A 20,386-nucleotide genomic window follows, 5' to 3' on the forward strand; every position below is an offset into this window, starting at 1 on the left:
TCCTGTCTACAGATTTGTGTTCCTGTCTTCAGATTTATGTTCCTGTCTGTGTGTGCAGATTTGTGTTCCTGTCTGCAGATTTCTGTTCCTGCCTGCAGATTTGCGTTCCTGGCTGCAGATTCCTTTCCTGTCTGTGTGTGCAGATTTGTGTTCCTGCTTGCAGACTTGTGTTCCTGCCTGCAGATTTGTGTTCCTGTCTGCAGATTTGTGTTTCTGTCTGTGTGAGCAGATTTGTGTTCTTGCATGCAGATTTGTGTCAGAAGTTTGCTCCAGTGTAAGGGTAGTGCTGAAGACTGGACACTATAAAATATCTGCTTTCATCAAGGGCCTGGTTCATCTGGTGGATATGTTACAGTCAGATCGTGAAAACAAATCGATTATTTCGTGAAATGACTGAAAGGGTCTGTCATTTTGTGTCACAATAATCAATATCCTTAAGTTACTTCATGAAACTTAATTTCATCTATATGTGGTGGACGAGGATTTCTGAGGTGTGGCTGTTCTGGACACAGCAACTATGAAACAAACAGGTGTTTCAAAGCTTCCAAGCCAAGCTGAAATGCAACAGACGCTACCACACTAGTTGCATCTGCTAGTGACAATAAGTGATGTTGAAATTTTGATCCATTTTTACATCCATTAAATTGTTAAGTGAAATCTCATGAAAAGCCTGAAGTATATTGATTGTTCCTATACACAATAACGTGAAATGGCTGAATCATTACACGAAATGACAGGACTGCTTTCGCAATCTGACTGTAGTAGACTCTTCAAAAAGCGTAGGGGATAATGACATTTCAATTTGGATAGGAAGTGTAAACGTTAACAAACGTTTCAAGGACAGACATCTTATGAACGCACCACCATTTCCCTCTATTACCACCCCTAAACACAACGAATGATATGCACGTGCACAACGCAGTAGCCCCTTACACGTGAATGAGGTCCCATTCTTCATTTTGACGTTTGTTTTTCAAAAAGGTCGAGAAATCACTAAGACAATTAAATTTGACACTCATCTTGCATCACACATTAGTTAGTGTTTGTTTCTAGTCGTTTGTTTTAATATGAATATCGTATACATGCAAATTACATGTCACACACCAACCATCTACCCAAAGCGACTACATTCCAAATAACTATGGTTGTAAGGAAGTGCAAATGGTGATGCACTCTCAAAACATTCAATAATATAATATACAGTGATTGACGATAAATCTCCCAAATAGTTTGAATCGTAAATAAATATTATAAAAACCAAACAAGATCCCCTTCTTTTTTGGAAGAGTATATATACATACCATCATACATACATGGATCTGTGTCCGCACTGTTGACAGGCCTCGATCAGGAGCAGGTTGGTTGGTTGGTACACACTCAGTTACATGGCGATGGTCGACAAATAATAAAGTCTGGACCAGGCAACACCATGAGCATAATTGGGATGCGATGACGTGTCAAACAAATAAGCCATGGAGTCTGAGATCGGTGAAGGTCCCGGGGTAGAATAGGTCTTCAGCAAACCATGCTTGCCATAAAAGGCTACTATGCTTGTCGTAAGAGGCGCCTAACGGGATCGGGTCAGACTCGCTGACTTGGTTGACGCATATCATCGGTTCAGAATTGCACAGATCGATGCTCATGTTGTTGATCACTGGATTTTCTGGTCCAGGCTCGATTATTTACAGACCACCGCCATATAGCTGAAATATTGCTGAGGCGGCGTAAAATAGATCCATAAACATGTACGTATATACCAGGACATACGTATTGAGTATAGGTCGAGCTAACAGAATAACAGGGTGGATCGAGATAACCGAATTCAAGTTATCGAGGCCTCTGTCTTCACCAGACGACTTCTGTATCTCTCAATTGTATATTTGTTTCACCAAATATTATACCTGCTGTAGATTTGAAGCAGTGAGCAATAACGGAGCAGTCACATCCTCATCCTTCCATCATCCAGAGTTTCCAATATTCCCGTCCTGCACAGGTGTGTACCTCTATATACATGCACGTTTCAAGGCCGACATCTGCAGGAGTGTTGCAACGCACGAATGCGGGTACATGTATACCAGGCAACAGGGTTCGAAATTACCGTGGGTGCTTAGGCCCGAAGCCCACTGATAACCCCTCGGACCCACAGCTTTTCTTTGCTGCAGGGCCTAGATTTTCAAAACCCTGTGAACGCTAAGACAGATGGCATTTCCGACTGTCTTAGCGCTAAGAGAGCTTCGAAAATCTAGGCCCAGGTTTGTTTCTGGGTTTGGCCGAGAAAGGTCACACCACCCGAAATTCCTTTACAATTGTGCGGATACAAGCGCTAACTGACGACGAAATGGACGTCTGACACGGAGGGTGCGGTTTCGTATCGTGTGGGTAATAAAGATTTTGTTGTGTTGTAACACGTTTACGGGGGAGCCGGAATGAAACTTTGAATGAGTAAATGTCTACATGTACGCTGAACAGGCACACAGCCTGCGCTTGCCACAGCCATACAATCCCTTGAGCATGCTGTTAGCACCACAAGCTCAACAGTTTGATATTTGTGTCCTGGATTTGTAGGACACACAGGGACACTAACACATTAACACATACCCATAAAATACAGAGACATGACATAACATGATATTATTTCCAGCGGTGTGCAAAATAGCCACTGATCCCATAGCCCAGGAAAAGTTAAAAAATCAGTCGGGCCAGTAAATCACCACAGTCACTGGCCCGACGGGCTAGTATATTTTCTTCTAAATATATCACTCTCTCTGACAGAGTAAAGTGCAGTTGCACCTAGCACTTCACGCCAATTCTCATTCTCTCTCTCTCGGATACAGGAATTTATTAAGAACCCAACATTAACTGTTATGAATCGGGAACAGATTCTCTGCACTGTAGGTGAGGAGCTCTGTGGTAGCTCATTGGTTAACTTGTGTGATCGTACGCGTCACCCCGAAGACCTAGGTTCGATTCCCCACGTTACACTTTGTAAAGCCCATTCTGGTGGAGGCCCGTTTTCACCACACTGATATTAATGGATTATTGTTAAAAGCGGGGGAAAAAACTAATCCATTCGCTCACTCTGATAGGTGAGCTAGGTGAAACGCGATTTAACGTTGTGGATGGAACTCTAACTAGTAGTACAGCGACCTGAATACGTGTGTTGTGGCAGAATGTTTTGCGGTATGGTTTTGTACCAGCTCAACCGCCGCTGTCGTTTAACCACCCTGTTTTCGCGTCAGCGGGCATTACATTGTGAATTACGTGAGACTGATCTGTATATTTAATGTGTAATCTAATGTACAAGCACTGTTACCTGGAAGTGAAAGTTTGGTCAACGTGTACCTTGTTCCTTATATTGGCATCATTCAGCGGTAGTGTCAAAGATCAGATAACTCGGTCTTGCAGCATCGATACAATTTTGATTATAAATATATTGGGGACGAGGTAGTCATGAATCTCACGTGTCGGTCTCCCAGCTGACGGTGCGTTCACTTGATCACGGAAGACCTTTGAGACAAACAAGGGTAAGGACTACTGAGGAAAGACTGTGTACGTAGGTGTGTATGTGTCAGAGAGCGAAATAGTTTCCAAATAGTGATAACCAATCTACCAAGCTATGCCTCAAAGTTACTGGACCACACTGTAATTCACTAGTACTTACAAAAAGGTAAAATACCATAAAAAAGTGACACCCCCCGGAAATCCGCAAGCCAGCCGCGACAGTAACTGTGGAAATTTACTGGCAAGACTGGATTTTTACTAGGCACTGGCTAGCAGGCCAGAGGCTATTTTCACCACTGGTTTGTGTATGTGCGTGTGCGTGTGCGTGTGCGTGTGCGTGTGCGCATTACGTTGCTCAATCACAACATGTCGGATCGACTGTCATTATAAACGTTTTTTAGCCTGCGTATTTCCGAAACGGAACAATTATTTACCATGAAAGCAGAGCCAAGACTGTCATTTACTCATGATTGTTTTTATTTCAGTAGGGTCACAATGTCCTTCTAGCTTTCAATTTAGCGGTTCCCTACGAATTTTACCGGCGATTTTCAGGTACGGGAGAACGGATTGAAACACTGATTATATGGATACAAATACAATGTTACAGAGAAGACCATTTCTGGTGAGCCCTAGGTGCTATGTTGATGCTGGAATATTGCTAAATGCAGCGTAAAACCAACAGTCTCACTTACATAAAAATGTTATCCAATCACCAATTGATGTAATGAAAGATATGGGAAAGACAAACAATACATGATAAAAGCATGGATAGTGTACACATGTTTATTTCCTGTGTTGACAGAAAGTTTTTTGTAATGAATCAAACTCATTAAAATCAGATCTTGGCAATATCAACCATGGTGATCACTTGCGTCTGATTTTAAGGAGCTACAAGACAATACTACATGTATAAGACTTAATATATGCTTGGCTCAATATGTACATCTGTAGTATCAACTCTGACAATATATATTTACAATAAACAGACAGGAATCTTTATGTCTAAGGTCTATACAAACTTTTCGTAATAAACATACTTGTGGGCCAAGGTTTTCAAAACTTTGAAAGCCCTACGCACTTCTTAAGTCCATTCTTAACACATTGGATACAATCAATGCAGCTGAAAACATACAGCTTAAGGTCCAATTCTTCACCATAAAGAATGTGGCAGATAGTATCTGCTTGGATCAGTATGTACATCACTGGAAATCGTAACCAATTTTGTTTCCTTCCCAGGTCTGATGGCCGTGAAGTATAACTCATTCTAGATACCTTTTCATATATGTTGTGCAGTTATATTAAGCAGAAAATAAAATATGTAAATGAACCCTTTTTCCAAATGAAACCTTCTCTTAGCAGGTGAACCTTTTTACTATTTCACCTCACTTTGTGTCACATTTAACTGTTGTTGAACACTGGCCAAACATTAAACAACAGTTCTGTTTTGACAGTTGGACACAGTAACTTTGTTCCCCAAATACAATATTTTATTTGTTTCTAATTTACAATTGAATTATCTTGAAAATCCTGAGCACTTTTCTTGGATGTTATAACCATGACCTGAAAACACTCCTAAAATTTGGTCTATCTAGTTTATAACTAGGAGACCTGTGAAGAAATGAGTCTTTGTTGTATGAAAGTACAAAATCATGAATGTGTTATTATTGCATTTGTTCATGCCAATACACAATTCCTAGAATCTTCCAAGGTATTGGACATCACAGACAGCTCACCCTATCAGTTGTTTACAATGACACCAGAGCAAAACATGTGAATGTACAATACAGACCGCTCACCCTATCAGTTGTTTACAACTGACACCAGAGCAACACATGTGAATGTACAATACAGACAGCTCATCCTGTAAGTTGGTTACAACTGACACCAGTCCGACACATGTGAATGTACAACACAGACAGCTCATCCTGTAAGTTGGTTACAACTGACACCAGTCCGACACATGTGAATGTACAACACAGACAGCTCATCCTGCAACTTGTTTGCAACTGACACCTGAGCGACATATGTGAATGTACAACACAGACAGCTCACCCTATCAGTTGTGTACAACCTACACCAGTCCAACACATGTGAATATACAACACAGACAGCTCACCCTATCAGTTGGTTACAACCTAACCAGTCCAACACATGTGAATGTACAACACAGACAGCTCACCCTATCAGTTGGTTACAACTGACACCTGAGTGACACATGTGAATGTACAACACAGACAGCTCACCCTATCAGTTGGTTACAACTGACACCTGAGTGACACTTGTGAATGTACAACACAGACAGCTCACCCTATCAGTTGTGTACAACCTACACCAGTCCAACACATGTGAATGTACAACACAGACAGCTCACCCTATCAGTTGGTTACAACCTAACCAGTCCAACACATGTGAATGTACAACACAGACAGCTCACCCTATCAGCTGGTTACAACTGACACCTGAGTGACACATGTGAATGTACATCACAGACAGCTCACCCTATCAGCTGGTTACTACTGACACCTGAGTGACACATGTGAATGTACAACACAGACAGCTCACCCTTTCAGTTGGTTACAAATGACCAAGATCAGCAGTTACATGAACATATAAGAAGGACATTCTAAGGATTCAATGTTTCAGTGACAAATTTCTTCAGATTACAATGTTCTAAACCATGTCCTAGGTTCCTGACTGATGGCTCCTCAGCTGCTAACTTCCAGACTTTGAGGATTGCAAAGATCATATCTGTCCTGTCCTGTCTTTCATATTCCTTCCTGATCCTGTCTATATCATTCTGGCTTACTTCCAAGTGTAAAGCTGAAAACAACAAAAACTCATCAGACACGATTTAATAGCTTGCAATGTGGTTCTAGTCACAATTTTGTTTCATAATTAAAAAAAAAATAATTCTGTGCTTGAACATTATATCACTCAAGTTTCAAAACACCATATTTTTATATACAGCGGAAGGTGTCTAAACTGGGACTGAAGAACTAATCTGGTTTAGACAATGTGCCGGATTGCAGACCTGATGATAAATGTACAAGCCATGAACGGGACTGAGATTTTATGCCAGTGTTGACAACTTGCTGGATTGGACAGATGCCGGTTTGGACAGCTTACACTGTATATGATTTTAGTTAATCCAGAATGGTTGTGTGTACTGTAACAACAGGGTGCCTGTGCTGTTGATCATGGCAGAGTTACATCCCTTTGGTGTGCCAGAAATCTATGATGATGGGTTTGAACCCTGTTTTACACTGTACATGTGTCTAGGTTTGAATGAATGAGTTTATTTTTTCGCTGCACTCAGCAATATTCCTGCTATATGGCAGTGGTTTGTAAACAATTGTAAACCAAAAGTCATTATGTTCTGTAATCTGACTGGTTGAAAAACATGAAACTGCAAGACTATTCGATGTGCATTGACACGTAGAAACATTGCAAGCGTTTTGTTGGGTCATCAACAGTGGTGATGTTATTAAAATCATACTGTGACTTAAAGTTAGAATGATGTCACAAATGAGCAACTCCAGATGCTACCATTATATCAGGGAACCAGCTGAAACGGCCAGCTGATGACACTTCACTGCTGTACTCGATGTAAACGAGTGTAGACAGTAAAACCCTTTGGTTTACTCTTTTGGTTACAATGTTGATAAACATCATGTGTTGGCCACTTTCTGGGTGTTAATGGGTATTTGAAGCACAGGAACATTTCCTTTGAAACCTCTGGCTCACACCATTGGTTCCAAATGTATTCCCATGCTTCAAATACTAGTACTCAATAACACCCGGAAATTGGCCAACACATGATGTTTATCTCCTAAATGAGTCTGGACCAGACAATCCTGCGATCAACAGCATAAGCATCCATCTACCTAGCAGGGATACGATGACATGTGTCAAACAGGTGAGCAAGCCTGACCACCCAATCCCATTAATCACCTGTTATTAAGCATGGGACGATCAATTCTAACTTGGATCCTCACGCCATTTCTAGCTCTGACAGTACTCTTTATACACTAGTAAGGGTTTCAACAAAGTTATATGCAGATTTCTATCCCTTCCTCTCACTTTTAGTTAACAAGCTGATAACTAAATTAAGTGCAGTCAAAGCAAACTCACTCATGGCACGTCAATGAATCTACACAATTAGTGCTCATATACTAAAACTAGAATTGTGTACAAACACGTCACAGGATTACCTACGCTAAACACATGCTTGACAACTGGGAAGTTGGGTTAAGTCCTTAAAGGAAAGCTGATTATTTGTGTCCCTTGTTAAGCCATAAAACAACACTCACTCAGTAAGATATACTGTATTTTCTCACCTAATTTCCTATACTTATCGTCCTCAAATCGTAGCTTGTTGGCAAGTTCTTTTAATTCAGTATCTGTGACTGTTCTGCTTGAACCTTGAAAAGATAATATAGACATAAAAAAGATAATATAGACATAAGGAAAGGTAATATAGACATAAGGAGAGGTAAAACAGATTTGGGGAAGGACAATATGGATGTAAGGAAAGATCATATGGACATAAGAAATGATAATATAGACACAAGGAAAGATAATACAGGTATAAAGAATATCACAAAATGTACATCATTTGAGCTATGAAATACAATGATGCTAAGTACAATAGTTTCCTGAGGATGACATTTCTGGGACACACACAAATCGTGTATGAGAACTGACTACTACCTCTACTTATAGCTCAGTTATCTTCACACAGATCTTCAGAAAATCTTTTTGGCAACTGGGTATTTACCGCCATGTCTGTCACTCTGTTTATGCATGATTAATTGCATTTTTTTTAGGAATAACTAGCATTTTGTATACTCCCTCTCGTTAAAAGAATTGAGTACTATTACACAGAGTTTCTCATCCTTATTGTGTACCTAACTCTTCTAAATATCTAAATATAATGCATCTCAATAGACTAAACGTTTTTAGTAATTGTCATATTGCCAAACATTTGACAGCCATTTCTAAAAGCTCGTGTGACTATTAGAGTAAATCCCAGACAGCGGCTGTGGCTATAATAGTATATGCATACATAGGCATTGCCTACCATCAGGTAATGCTGTTGTAGAGTTTGGGTGCCACAACAAATCATACACCAGCCAGTTTACTTAACTGAGTAAAGTACTCAAAGTATTATAGACCTATTGAGTTTTAAGTGATTCTTATGCATTTTTTGTACTCCTAGTTTTGTAACTGAGTAAATGTGACTTTTATTGAGTAAAATGCAGAAATACGCTCCTTATTTGGAGCTCTGTTCACAGTTGAGATATGATGACACTTTTCAACCAAGTCAGCCAGCTTCACCACCTGATCCTGTTAGTCACCTCTTATGACAAGCATGGGTTGCTGAAGATCAGTTCTTGCCCAGATCTTCATGGGCTCAAAGAAGGCTGCATGTCCATTTCTCTGCTTTCAAATGTCAGTGTAATACCAATCTGTTTAACATCACACCAGTTTTAAATAAACCATGGTCATAATGTGAGTTCTACATCCCAATCTGTGTCCGAAACAGAAATTGTTTTCCAGGAGAAAGAAAAAAATAGATGTTGAGGTTGTTTTCTGTGTTTGGGGCCACTTACTTTGACAACAATTACAGCAAATAACAAGGGAAATTAAACAGCATGTATCTTGTACCCATCAGCCAAGATGTCTGACAAATGGGGATATCTGTCACAAGGTCAACATCTAATTACTTATTGCAGATGTCCCTTGAGACTTAGACATTCCATCAATTCAGGATTACAAAGGAATATTTACCTAAAATTTCAATGTATCTGTCTGTTTTCATTTCTGTACGCTGGTTGTTCCTGTTCACCTCTACCTCATCCTCATCGGAGGAGGAGGAAGAGGATGAGGGAGGAGAGTAATGTGCGGGACGCCAGTTTGGTTGTTGATTGTAGCTTGGTTGTTGTCTTGGGGTTCGTCGAGTCTCCCGGAACTGAACAGAGTCCTCAATCCGTCCTTTCTGTATGTAGTAAATGTCTCTTTGGCCCGTGTTGTTGTCGATGCAGTCAAACACGTTGATGGTGGCATTTTCAAGAAGATACACATACTGATTCCTGATTGTCACTGTAACACGGAAATGAGTAAGTGAGTGAATGAGTGAGTGAGTGAGTTCAGTTTACTTTTACACTGCTTTTAGCAATATTTCACCAATATCACAGTCAAGGGAACCAGAAATTGGCATAACACCTTGTACCTGTGTTGGGAATCAAACCTGGGTCTTTGTTGTGACAGGTGAATGCTCTAACTACGAGGCTACCCCAACACCCCACATGCAACACTTGGTTCATAAGGCCCAAAGCAGTCTGCAGCGCCAGGAAAGTTATAAAATGATACACAGTGGCACCAATGCTTATCAGGTAAAGCATGAATGTCATACTGGTTTTGTACTAGTTTGTTTCATAGCCCTCAGCAAGATTCCATCTGTGCCACAGTGATCAGTAAATAACCAATTCCAGTGATCAATATCATGAGCATCAGTCAACACAGCTGGAATTCAATGACATTAACCAAGTCATGGAGTCTAACCATCATTGGCCACCTCTTACAACAAGCCAGGTTGCTAAGGACTCAGTCTTCACTGAAAATATCAATAGGAGATTCAAAGTGATAACAATGTATAAAACTGATATTTATATTTGTTACAATGATATTGCTAAAATTTATCAAAGTCAGCTACTTTGGTTGAGCAGAGTCTAAACATTATGCTAGTAACAAAGTTCCACCTATAACATCTTCATATTTGGTTATGCAAATTCTTTTGATGATATTCCTCTGCATGATCAACATCGGTACAAGCACTTATCATCAGGATATTCCCTCCCCTTTCTTATCAGTATATCTCTGAATCTGGACCAGTGCTGGGGCAGTACTTGTCCTGAGCCTGTAGCTAACTCCAGTCAACAAAAGCTGATTACTTTAACAAGTAGTCCTTCTGTTTCATTAACTTGTCACATTGTCATCAAAACTTACCACTTGGTTGCCGAGCCATGCTGATTTGTGTGTTAGATGTCTGTTAGCTGAAACAAGACAAACATTCAATATTTCAAAATCAAAACTGATATGTCATTGTGACCATTATCATTTGAATTTTAAATCATATAAAGGATGAGGCCGGACACAATGCCCGTTGAGATTTTCGATCTATGTCAATGTAGTTTTTTGGAGAGAAAGACATAATATTTAGGATGGATACTTATTTTGAAGGCGTCACAACAGGTTCATCTCTGAAATACTTTCATTCTGTCACACGGTTACTAAATTTGATCCTAGTAACAACTGCTAGTAAAATGCTTCTCCAATTTTACCGTCTCAGACTCCGTGTGTCTCTCAACTTACAGATAGAATAACGTCGTAGTTACGGTTGATGAGACAAACATATATTTTATCGTCTCACCACAATAACGCTCTTGCATATGAATTCTGAAATTTGATTACGCATTTTAAGGACTCGTATATAAGACTACTGTTGTTACCGTTATAACATCCAGCTGAACCTGCCTTTCGCTAGTTTCATTTTATATGGGGAAAAGGCACAAGGGGGATTCCCCAACATTCGACACATCCTTTCCTGTTGAGGTAAGATAATGCACGCTGAAAATATGTAGCCCTCGCCTTGTGATTACATCACAATCGTTTGCACAAAATACGCATGGAAATGTTAACGGTGGTATACTTGTTGGGCCAAAGAGTTTTGTGTGTAGATGTTAGCATAACAATTCCGTATAAGGTTTAACTGAATAATTTGCATTGAGAAATATAACTAACCATTATGACAGGGTCAATAAGTACCATGAACACCGCCCGTGTTTTAACGATAAATGCCGAACGTAAATTCGTTTCATTCCGTAACACAAACAAATCCACAACTCGTCTCTTTCCGTGACCCACCTTGCCGGAATGACACGAGAAAGTACGAATGAAATCCTTGAGTGACCGACTGTTTACGTAATTTTAAATTAATGCGTTTCTTACCCGCGCAAAATAATCATGGAACCAGTTGCGTAAAAAAGCCATTGTGCTCGTATTCGTTATTACAATCTCCGTTCCGAAAACCCCGAGCTCTGCTGCGCTACACACTTCCATGGGAGATAACTCATGTTATATCCGGCCCGGTTTTATAATAAACATGCTACGACGAGGATTGAAGTGTGTTTGTCGATATTCTGGTCGACTGATGTCGCCCACGACATCGAATGTAACCAGGACACTGACATCGGGCTATAGAAGTCAATATAGCATCGACAAGATATACCCAAATAGCGATCAAGATTATTTTGGCTCAACATCTTTTTCGGTTGGTAAATGCGTGGATAGATTGTCCTAATTTCGATCACATTCTTTGATAGATATGACGGTGATAAGAAAAAGGATTTCCGAATGTTACGCCAGCTTTTTGTTATTAACGAGTTCGTATCCGCTCTCATGCATAACTAATCGGGAGACGGTGGTTTCGTAGACTGAACCAGTTCGTAGACGCGGTGATTTCGTAACCCAGACTGTTTCGTAGACGTGTATATATAATTGAATAATATTATTCTGCAAGCATATTAATTTTGATAAACCACCAGGCTTATGTATTGTGAAGATTTTTTTGTTTTGTTTTCAGTGATACAAAGCTATGCTCTCTTTCAGCGATATGAAATTTGGAACAGCTGAGGACATGAAAAGTGTGATTGAATAAGGAACCAATATTATCCTGTATCTCCTCTTTATGTAAAGATGATGTGATGATTATTTGATGATGTAGGGATTGTTTTGTTCTTTTGTTGTGAAGAATGTCACTTTGTGTTCAGTGGCGTAATCAGTCTAAGTAAACTTCGTCTCAGTGTACACTCCACCACTGAGTCTAACAAAACCTAGTAGAAGGTCGCGTCAGGTAACCTTTGAGCAACCAGTGACAGTTCAGTAAAATGCGAGATGTTTAAACAGATTTAACCAATCAGACAACGGCTACTATTTAGGGATTGGAGGGACTTTCAAAATATTCAGGTCACCGACACAGATCTCTCCACAAACAAAAATCAGCATATAACACAGTTATTTTACCTGCAGTATATATGCTTTTGGGTTTCTGATGACAATAATGATGGTTACCATTAGCTAATATTTCCGCAAGATAACATTCTTGAATATTGTCAAAACACTATTTTCAGAGACTGTTGACTCACCGTTGTCATGGCTGTACGTACACTCTGTGCATCACCCGGAAGCGATCGTAAGCTAATAGCATTCGAATCGTTCGGGTATGAACCTTTTCGAGATGAAAAGTTCATAAGGGATGTGCGAATGTGCACTTTCGCGATTTGGTAAGCTGTGTTCTGATTGGTCAATCCAGGGATGAGAAATCCACGTTTTTTCACATCCCCAGGGTCATTTTTCTGAAACGTCTAAATATATATACAGTGTTAATATTGATTTTAGAAGCCATATTTAGTGTGTAAAATGCCAAAATCCCAGGAGCTTCCGGGGGGCTTCGCCCCCCTGGGCCCCAGACCAGGCTCCGCCCTGGACCTGGCTGGGGGCCGGTTGCCCCCAAACCTCCGACTAGTTTTCAGCTGTAAATGAAAATTTCCATTCTCATCCCTGTCAATCTCAATGACGCGACCTCCCATAAGGTTTTGTTAGACTCAGTGATGGAGTGTAACGAAAAGTACTGAGAATAAGTTTACTTGGACTGGTGGCGTAATAAGAGTGAAGCAACATAATATATGAAAGACTACTGAGATAATTTAACATATTTATGAACAAGAGAGAAAAATTTAATATATTTATGAACAATAACAATAAGATGAATGATTTCTTTTTGCCATCTTGAGTTTTATATACCATAACTGTTTGTATATGTATTTGTTTGTTGGCTGCAAGTAAGAAAGTAATGAAATTGTTAAACAGTTTTCACTGTTTATTCAACAAAGACATTCAGTTGAACTTAGTTGTTGTGAATGTTAATTAGGAACTAGTGAGTTGTTTTGATTGTGTTTTGTTAATTACTTTGGCGGTGACCCATCCACCTTCTCCAGTGCTACTTCTGGGGTTGTGTCTGTGTCGTTGAATGTTGATCAATTCTGTGGGAATAGGAAGTAGTGAGTTGTTTTGATTGTGAAATAGTGTGTGTATGCTCAAGTGTGTTGTTAATTATTTGTCGGTGACCAACACACTCAATCCTTCTTCTCTACTGCTACTTCTGGGCTTGTTTCCATAGTTGAATGTTGATCATACTTACTTATTATGTAGTTTGGTTTTTATTTCAGAAAACTCAGAGATTATTATTTGCACGCCACTCATCATGTTTTTGGTTTTTTAAAACACTGATCATATGTAGTTAATATATTGTTTTATTTCAACAAACTCATACACTTTTCGTTAACACAAATGTCATAGTTAATAGTAGCACCATTTACTAACATCATTTACTAACGTCTACAAATCCACAGCTCAATTCGTCTACAAATCCCCCGGATGTCCATGTCTACGAACCAGTCTGGTCTACGAATTCACTGCAAGCCAACTTGTCACCCAAAACTTCAACTGTGATATCAGCAGCTGAAAGACAAACCAGAAGTGCAGCTGAAAAGTTCTGAGACTAAAGGCAAAATGCCTGATAAATAATATATAATCAGTGAGATACGAAAGCTCAATCATCTGAAATGATAATTTAGAAAATAAGTATGTGTTCCAAGGTGGCAGATATGACCAGCAGAGCCACGGCATGCCCTCCATATCTTAAATAGAGCTATTTTTTTAGTGACTAGTATAACAGAAGTTGTATTTAAACGTGTCTCTCTCTCTCTCTTTCTCTCTCTCACACACACACACACACACACACACAGAGAGAGAGGGAATGTGTGAACATCATGTCAAATCTTCTTGTGAACATGGGTGGAACTGAACTTTGTCTCACCCCTTATTTGCACATTATATGATCAGCTTTATTATTGGTGGAATTATTGTTTTTATCATATTTTCAGCAGTCAAGTTCTGTCACACAGGATGGGAAAGAGCCGTTTTCAGGATATATTCCAATAAGTATGTAGATATATTCATAATCCTAAGATTCCTAATGTAGGATTCCAGGAATATCAGAGATATGAAACCTTGCAGTGTACGGACCAGTAGTAGCCAGAAGTCTCATGGACATCTCCCAGTCCCTAAACTATTCTTCTCTAGGTCCACCAAAATATTTGATAGTCAGTTTGTTTTCAAAGATAATGAAGCAGACAAGACCAATCCAAACACATAGCAATAATAGTAAGTCTAGCAGGATCACTCCCGTTAGACAAATCAATAAATATGAATTCAGTGATAAGAGTGTCATGCACTGCAAGACCACATGTGCATAATTTTTAACAAAATATTTTTATGTATATCATTATTATTAATATACATATTAGCATGGCAAGTATAGTTGTGTACATTTCTTGCTTTTAAAACATGCATATTTCACTCATTTACAAGCATATTTGAGCTTTACCTATAAACAGTATGAATTTTTATTGTAAAATTATAAAATTGTTATTATCATGCCATATTTGGACAAGCAAGTGTGATATAGTGTGAAGACTTGGTTGTGTTTTGATGTATTATCTGCAGATTATATACTGAAGTCGCAGATTTTTATTGATTGTCAGTCTTTATTCTGTTATATGGGGCAGTGGGGTAGCCTAGTGGTCAAAGTGTTTACTCGTCATGACGAAAACCTGGGTTAGATTTCCCAAATGGACACAATGTGTGATGTCCATTTCTGGTGCCTCCTGCAGTGATATTGCTGGAATATTGCTAAAAGCAGTGTAAAACCATACTCCCTCACAATTCTGTTCTTTCCTATTTTAGATAAACTTGACATCAAGTATTCCAGGGGAAGTGGCCCAGGAGGTCAGAACGTCAACAAAGGTCTGTGTACTTTTCCTTAAAATATATATTCATGGCCTGTACCACTGTAAAGTGTATTTGAGATCAAGTAAAGAAATCACTAATTTATTTTGATGGCTAACCAGTAGGAATAGGTCAATATTCTTAAAAGACAGAATATCATATGAATTAAACATATTGTTACCTACAATCATTTTCACAGCCATGACTATGTAGCCGTTCTGACACAGTTTTGTTATCTAATCTCATTTATTCATTTCGTAGTGCTCATGTCTGTAATTAAGGATACTCCAATATCCTCTTAAGATTGAACATAGGGGCAAGACGTAAGTTGACATATTGCTAACATGATTTTCACCATCTTCACCACACCTTCTTTGGGTTCTTGGTGCTCATTATACAACACAAATACCAGAGGACATATCATTGATCAAATTGCAGATCATGTCTAAATGTCCTTTTTGCAGACGACCCATGAAGATCCAGGTTAGAACTGTCTTCAGCAACCCAAACTTGTCATAAGAGGCAACTAATGGGATCGGGTGGTCAGACTTGCTGACTTGGTTGACGCATGTCATTGTATCTCATTTGCATGGATTGATGCTCATGCTGATGAAAGGATTGTCATGCCCTACTCACGTTTGTGACGCAACTACATGCAACACCTGCAGTTCGTTATTTAACACATTTGTGTTTTGGTGGAATCATATGATCAGTAATATACAATAATAGACTGGTGATGAGGTGAATACCTGCTTTTATGGAACAGCGAAAAGCAACCCTGACCTGACCAAGGACATAGTCTGAAAATATATGAGTTTTAGTATGAGTTTTCATCCGACCTGAGTTGCATCAGTATGCTTTTCTGTTGACAGTCACGTGACTGCCTCTGAACCAATCAAGTAGCCGAAAAAATTACTAAATAATGATCTTTGTCCTAACACTTGGTATTAACAATAACATATATACATAAAAGAGATCATAATATATTATATGTAAACATGATCGTGTGAAGATGCGGGTTAAAATTGTTCCTTTTTCTCCATACCAAAACCTTGGGGTCTGATGTGCTACATTTCTATGCTGTGCTACATTACTCAGTTTATTTATGTATTTACCCCTGCTCATGAGATCTGGGTTTATAATAAAATGCTTCTTGATGTGTGTTTGTGGAGACTTTGGTTGACTGGTGTTGCCCATTTCTCCAAATGCAACTAGAACACTGACATTGGGTCACAGAATTCAATATTGCATTGACAAGATATACCCAAACAGCGATCAAGATTATTTTGGCTCAACAGCATTCACAGTTGGTCTGTTTGGATGGATTTGTCCTTTAACAAACCATGCTTGTTGTAAAAGGCAATCAGCAGGATTGGGTGATCAGGCTGATGTCATCATATCCCAATTTCATAGATTCATGTTTGTATTGTTGGATCACTGGGTTGTCTGATTCCAACACAAAGTTTACTACACACTGCTGCCATATAGCTGGAATATTGCTGACTGCGGCGTAAAACTAAACTCACTCACTCACTCATTATGATCTGTTGTCTATATGGTGACTGTATGCTTGCAGTGAACACCAAGGTTGAGGTTCGGTTCCATGTCGAGAGTGCTGACTGGATCCCACAGTGGATCAGAGAGAGACTCTTGGAGAAGGTGGGTTGTCTCCCCTCCCCATTCTAAACTTTACATTGATTGCACAGGTGCACTAACATTCAGTGTCACAATATAATACACTCTTTAAGTGCAATATTGGGAATACTTAGAAAGAACTGAATTTCCCCATGTCTCAGTCAGAAATGATGCTGTCCCATTTGTGGGGCGACTGCACAGACACAGGACACCTTTCAAAGGAGCCAAATGAAGTTTGCCAGTTTCAGCAACCTGTGAAGATCCAGGTTAGAATTAATCTTCATTAACCCATGCTTATAAGAGGCGATGCACGGTCATTGAATCCCAATTATGTAGGTCGATGCTTATGCTGTTGATCACTGGATTGTCTGGTCAACTTGATTATTTACAGATCACCACCATATAGCTGGAATGTTGCTGGGTGCATCTTAAAACTAAACTCATTCAGTTTCAGCAAGGAAAGCATTAAGACAAGCCTCTTGGGTTCTGTTTCTCAAAAAGGAATATTAAGGACCAGTCACACAAGAAGTGAACTAGAAAAAAAATGTTAATTAATATATCTTATTTTGCAGTATTCACATTTTAAAGATGGTCTTAATCTCATTAATATCAGATCTCTGCCATCACTGTGTTAATAAATATCTCTTATGTTGCAGTATTCATATTTTGAAAATGGCCTTTATCTCTTTAACACCAGATCTCTGTCCTTGCTGTATTTATTGATATCTCTTATTTTGCAGTATTGACATTGTAAAGATGGCCTTAATATCTTAATATCAGAGCTCTGTCCGTGTAAACATGTGCACAAGCAATGAGATTTATATTTGTTAATGACATAATTATGATACATATGCATTTGGGAGACAAAGAAATTCTGTTTCCGAACTCCTAGCCACAGCTTCAATGCATGAAGCTTTCCTGTCCTGACATCTGAGTTTACCATCTTTCACAGGAGGCTGGGAGGATCACCAAAGGAGGCTATCTGGTCATGACCTCAGATGCGACAAGGAAACAGATGTTGAACCAGGCAGACTGCATGGAGAAAATACGTACAGTCATCTTCGGAGCAAGTGAACTTCCTCGGGAGCTCACAGAGGAGGAGAAGACAGTGAAAGAGAGAAGGTATTAAATCAGTCTTTGGTGTTATGAAGTAATAAACTCACATTTGAAGTAAAATATCTTCAGCAACCCATAAGAGGCAGTAAGAGGCAACTAACAAGATCAGGTGGTATGGCTCGCTGACTTGGTTGACATGTCACGTATCCAAATTGTGTAGATAATAACAGTCCATTTGTAATGCACATTTCTCCATGCATAATGCATACTCGTGGCACCCAATGTTGAAAGTCACACAGCACAGGATTAAATAATGTTCATTTGATACACATCAACATGAAGGGTAGGTTTTTTGGAACAGATAGGTTTCTAGATGTGATCGGAATGCTGAGTATGATGGTGCAGTTCTAAGAGTGTGGGGAAGCCATTTACACAAAGGATCTTTGACCAAAGCTGACGGTTCTGACTTCGGGTACAAATAGGAGGGTCTGTGAAGCAGATCTGAGAGATCTTGCTGGTTAGTAAAGGTGAAGTAGTTCATAGAGATCAGTGATAGGAGCAGCCCCTGTTACACACTTATAGGTGTTGCAGACAACTTTAAAGGAGAGTCTCTGACAGGTAGCCAGTGTAATTGCTGAAACACACAGGTGTGATATGGCTAGACTTTGGACATAGTGTAACTATTCTGGCACAATTATTCTGGATACGTTGAAGTTTTGAAACAAGCACTTCTGTAGCTCGGATTGATGCACATACTGATGATCAATGGATTGCTTAGACTAAATTGTTAGACTTGATTATTTGCAGACACCCGCCATATTCTAGTAGCTGGAATACTGCTGAGTTTGGCGTTACAACCAACCCACGATCCTTGAGATGTAGTTCTCCTGCTTATACAACACAGAGGCAAAACTGAAAATGCTCTTTTGACCATTTGGGGCAATGTGAGTGGGTGTGTAAAGTTGACATGCAGTCAGAATTTAGGAGGAAATACTGCTTTGTTTTGTGAGGATTTCCTCATCAAGGTTGAAAAATTATTCAGTCAATAGATTCCATGAATATTCCATGTCAGAGTCGAAGATGACAATATTGATCATGTGACTGGGCTCTTGACCTGATCATGTCATGGTGATATCACTTGGCGTTGCTCACAACATCAGGCACTAGTTTGTCTGACCCAGTCTGTTATGTGCAAAATTGCTAAGTGTCATATGAAACAGTTAATTGGAAGTTTTGTGTTGGAAGTAACCCAGTGCCTGGGGTTCATCATGTTACAGAAATATATCGTTTCACTTGCTGTGAAAGAACAACGGAACACCATGGGACATTTGTTACAATATCAACCTCTGGACTGTTTGTTGTTGATACTATCTCAAATGACCCATGATGTCCTTTTGTTAGCCTGCCATGATATTGCTGGAATATTGCTAAAGGCAACACAAAACTAAACTCATTCACTTCTTTTGTTGGTCAAACGATAAGTCAAACGAGTCACATTTGTGACATTACAACAGGACGTAGCAGAACAGTCTGTGACAATATCAACCACTGGGTTCTTTAGTCCCACCTAACTTCTCAACAGGAATTCATTATATAGACGGAGAAAAAACTCAGAAAATCAAAGTGATCATTTATCATACATTTTGTGTAGCGCAGTGCTCAGAAATAGTCAATAATATAAAATCTGTGCTTGATTTATGTCTGCATCTCAAGTTTTGACAGACTGCTGGAAAAAACGTGGAATCTTTACGATTGTTGTGTAATTCGGTATCTTATTCTAGCCTTTGAGGGTTGGTGGAGGAGTTTAATGATTGAAGTGTTTGCTCATCATGCCTAAGACCTGGGTCGATTCGCCATATGGATACAATGTTTGTAGTTTGTTTCCAGTGTTCCCACCATGATGTTCCAGGTATAATGCTAAAAACGACATAAAACAAAACTCTCTCAAGCCTATGTAATTATATGAAGAAGGCATTTTGACTGGTGCATGTTTCAGGATGGCAAAGGCAAAGCAGGCAATGCTGAGGGAGAAAAGACAACACTCTCTCAAGAAACAACATCGCCAGACTCCAAATGTTGGTGGTTCATGACAACAGAAGACATGATCATCGTAGTGTGTGTGTGAGCGAGTGTGTAGTCCACTGTGTGATAGAGGTGATGAACAGGTTATTATTGACCACTTGAGTTTGGAGTCGGCCTTTCAGACTCACCAGATGAATGGTTGGTTGCAATGATGACTTAATTAATCCAGTTGTAGCCATAATTCATAAACGAAATACATGTA

General features: G+C 39.4%; 2 protein-coding genes across 4 annotated transcripts; one reads left to right on the top strand and one right to left on the bottom strand.

Moving 5' to 3' along the window:
• Window positions 1-3,960: 3,960 nt before the first annotated feature.
• On the bottom strand, window positions 3,961-11,629 carry LOC137284905 (uncharacterized). 3 transcript variants are annotated; one of them, XM_067816947.1, is made up of 5 exons: window positions 11,512-11,629; window positions 10,510-10,556; window positions 9,292-9,603; window positions 7,839-7,922; window positions 3,961-6,321 (listed from the first exon to the last, which is right to left on the bottom strand). In XM_067816947.1, the coding sequence occupies exons 2-5, from the start codon at window positions 10,526-10,528 to the stop codon at window positions 6,125-6,127; spliced, it is 612 nt and encodes a 203-aa protein (XP_067673048.1). In that variant the 5' UTR covers window positions 10,529-10,556; window positions 11,512-11,629; the 3' UTR covers window positions 3,961-6,124. The 3 variants fall into 3 exon arrangements, with proteins under 3 accessions (XP_067673048.1, XP_067673047.1, XP_067673049.1); XM_067816946.1 differs by lacking the exon at window positions 11,512-11,629 and adding an exon at window positions 11,013-11,115; XM_067816948.1 differs by lacking the exon at window positions 11,512-11,629 and adding an exon at window positions 11,305-11,321 and having other exon boundaries at window positions 4,275-6,321.
• LOC137284904 (large ribosomal subunit protein mL62-like) lies at window positions 11,621-20,386 on the top strand. The gene is made up of 6 exons (XM_067816945.1): window positions 11,621-11,833; window positions 14,508-14,565; window positions 15,370-15,429; window positions 16,988-17,070; window positions 17,999-18,168; window positions 20,099-20,386. The coding sequence occupies exons 1-6, from the start codon at window positions 11,621-11,623 to the stop codon at window positions 20,190-20,192; spliced, it is 678 nt and encodes a 225-aa protein (XP_067673046.1). The 3' UTR covers window positions 20,193-20,386.

This window comes from Haliotis asinina, chromosome 5 (genome assembly GCF_037392515.1).
Source record: "Haliotis asinina isolate JCU_RB_2024 chromosome 5, JCU_Hal_asi_v2, whole genome shotgun sequence".
Lineage (NCBI taxonomy): Eukaryota > Metazoa > Mollusca > Gastropoda > Lepetellida > Haliotidae > Haliotis > Haliotis asinina.

Excerpts from the sequence above, each read along its gene's own strand:
- LOC137284905 (XM_067816947.1), bottom strand. Across the intron at positions 7,923-9,291 it reads CAGATACATTGAAATTTTAG|GTTCAAGCAGAACAGTCACA; the intron begins GTAAATATTCCT and ends TATCTTTTCAAG. Across the intron at positions 6,322-7,838 it reads CGATAAGTATAGGAAATTAG|CTTTACACTTGGAAGTAAGC; the intron begins GTGAGAAAATAC and ends TGTTGTTTTCAG.
- LOC137284904 (XM_067816945.1), top strand. The coding sequence starts at position 11,621 with ATGGGAGATAACTCATGTTATATCCGGCCCGGTTTTATAATAAACATG. Across the intron at positions 11,834-14,507 it reads TTGGCTCAACATCTTTTTCG|CAGTCAAGTTCTGTCACACA; the intron begins GTTGGTAAATGC and ends TCATATTTTCAG. Across the intron at positions 17,071-17,998 it reads GAGAGAGACTCTTGGAGAAG|GAGGCTGGGAGGATCACCAA; the intron begins GTGGGTTGTCTC and ends CATCTTTCACAG.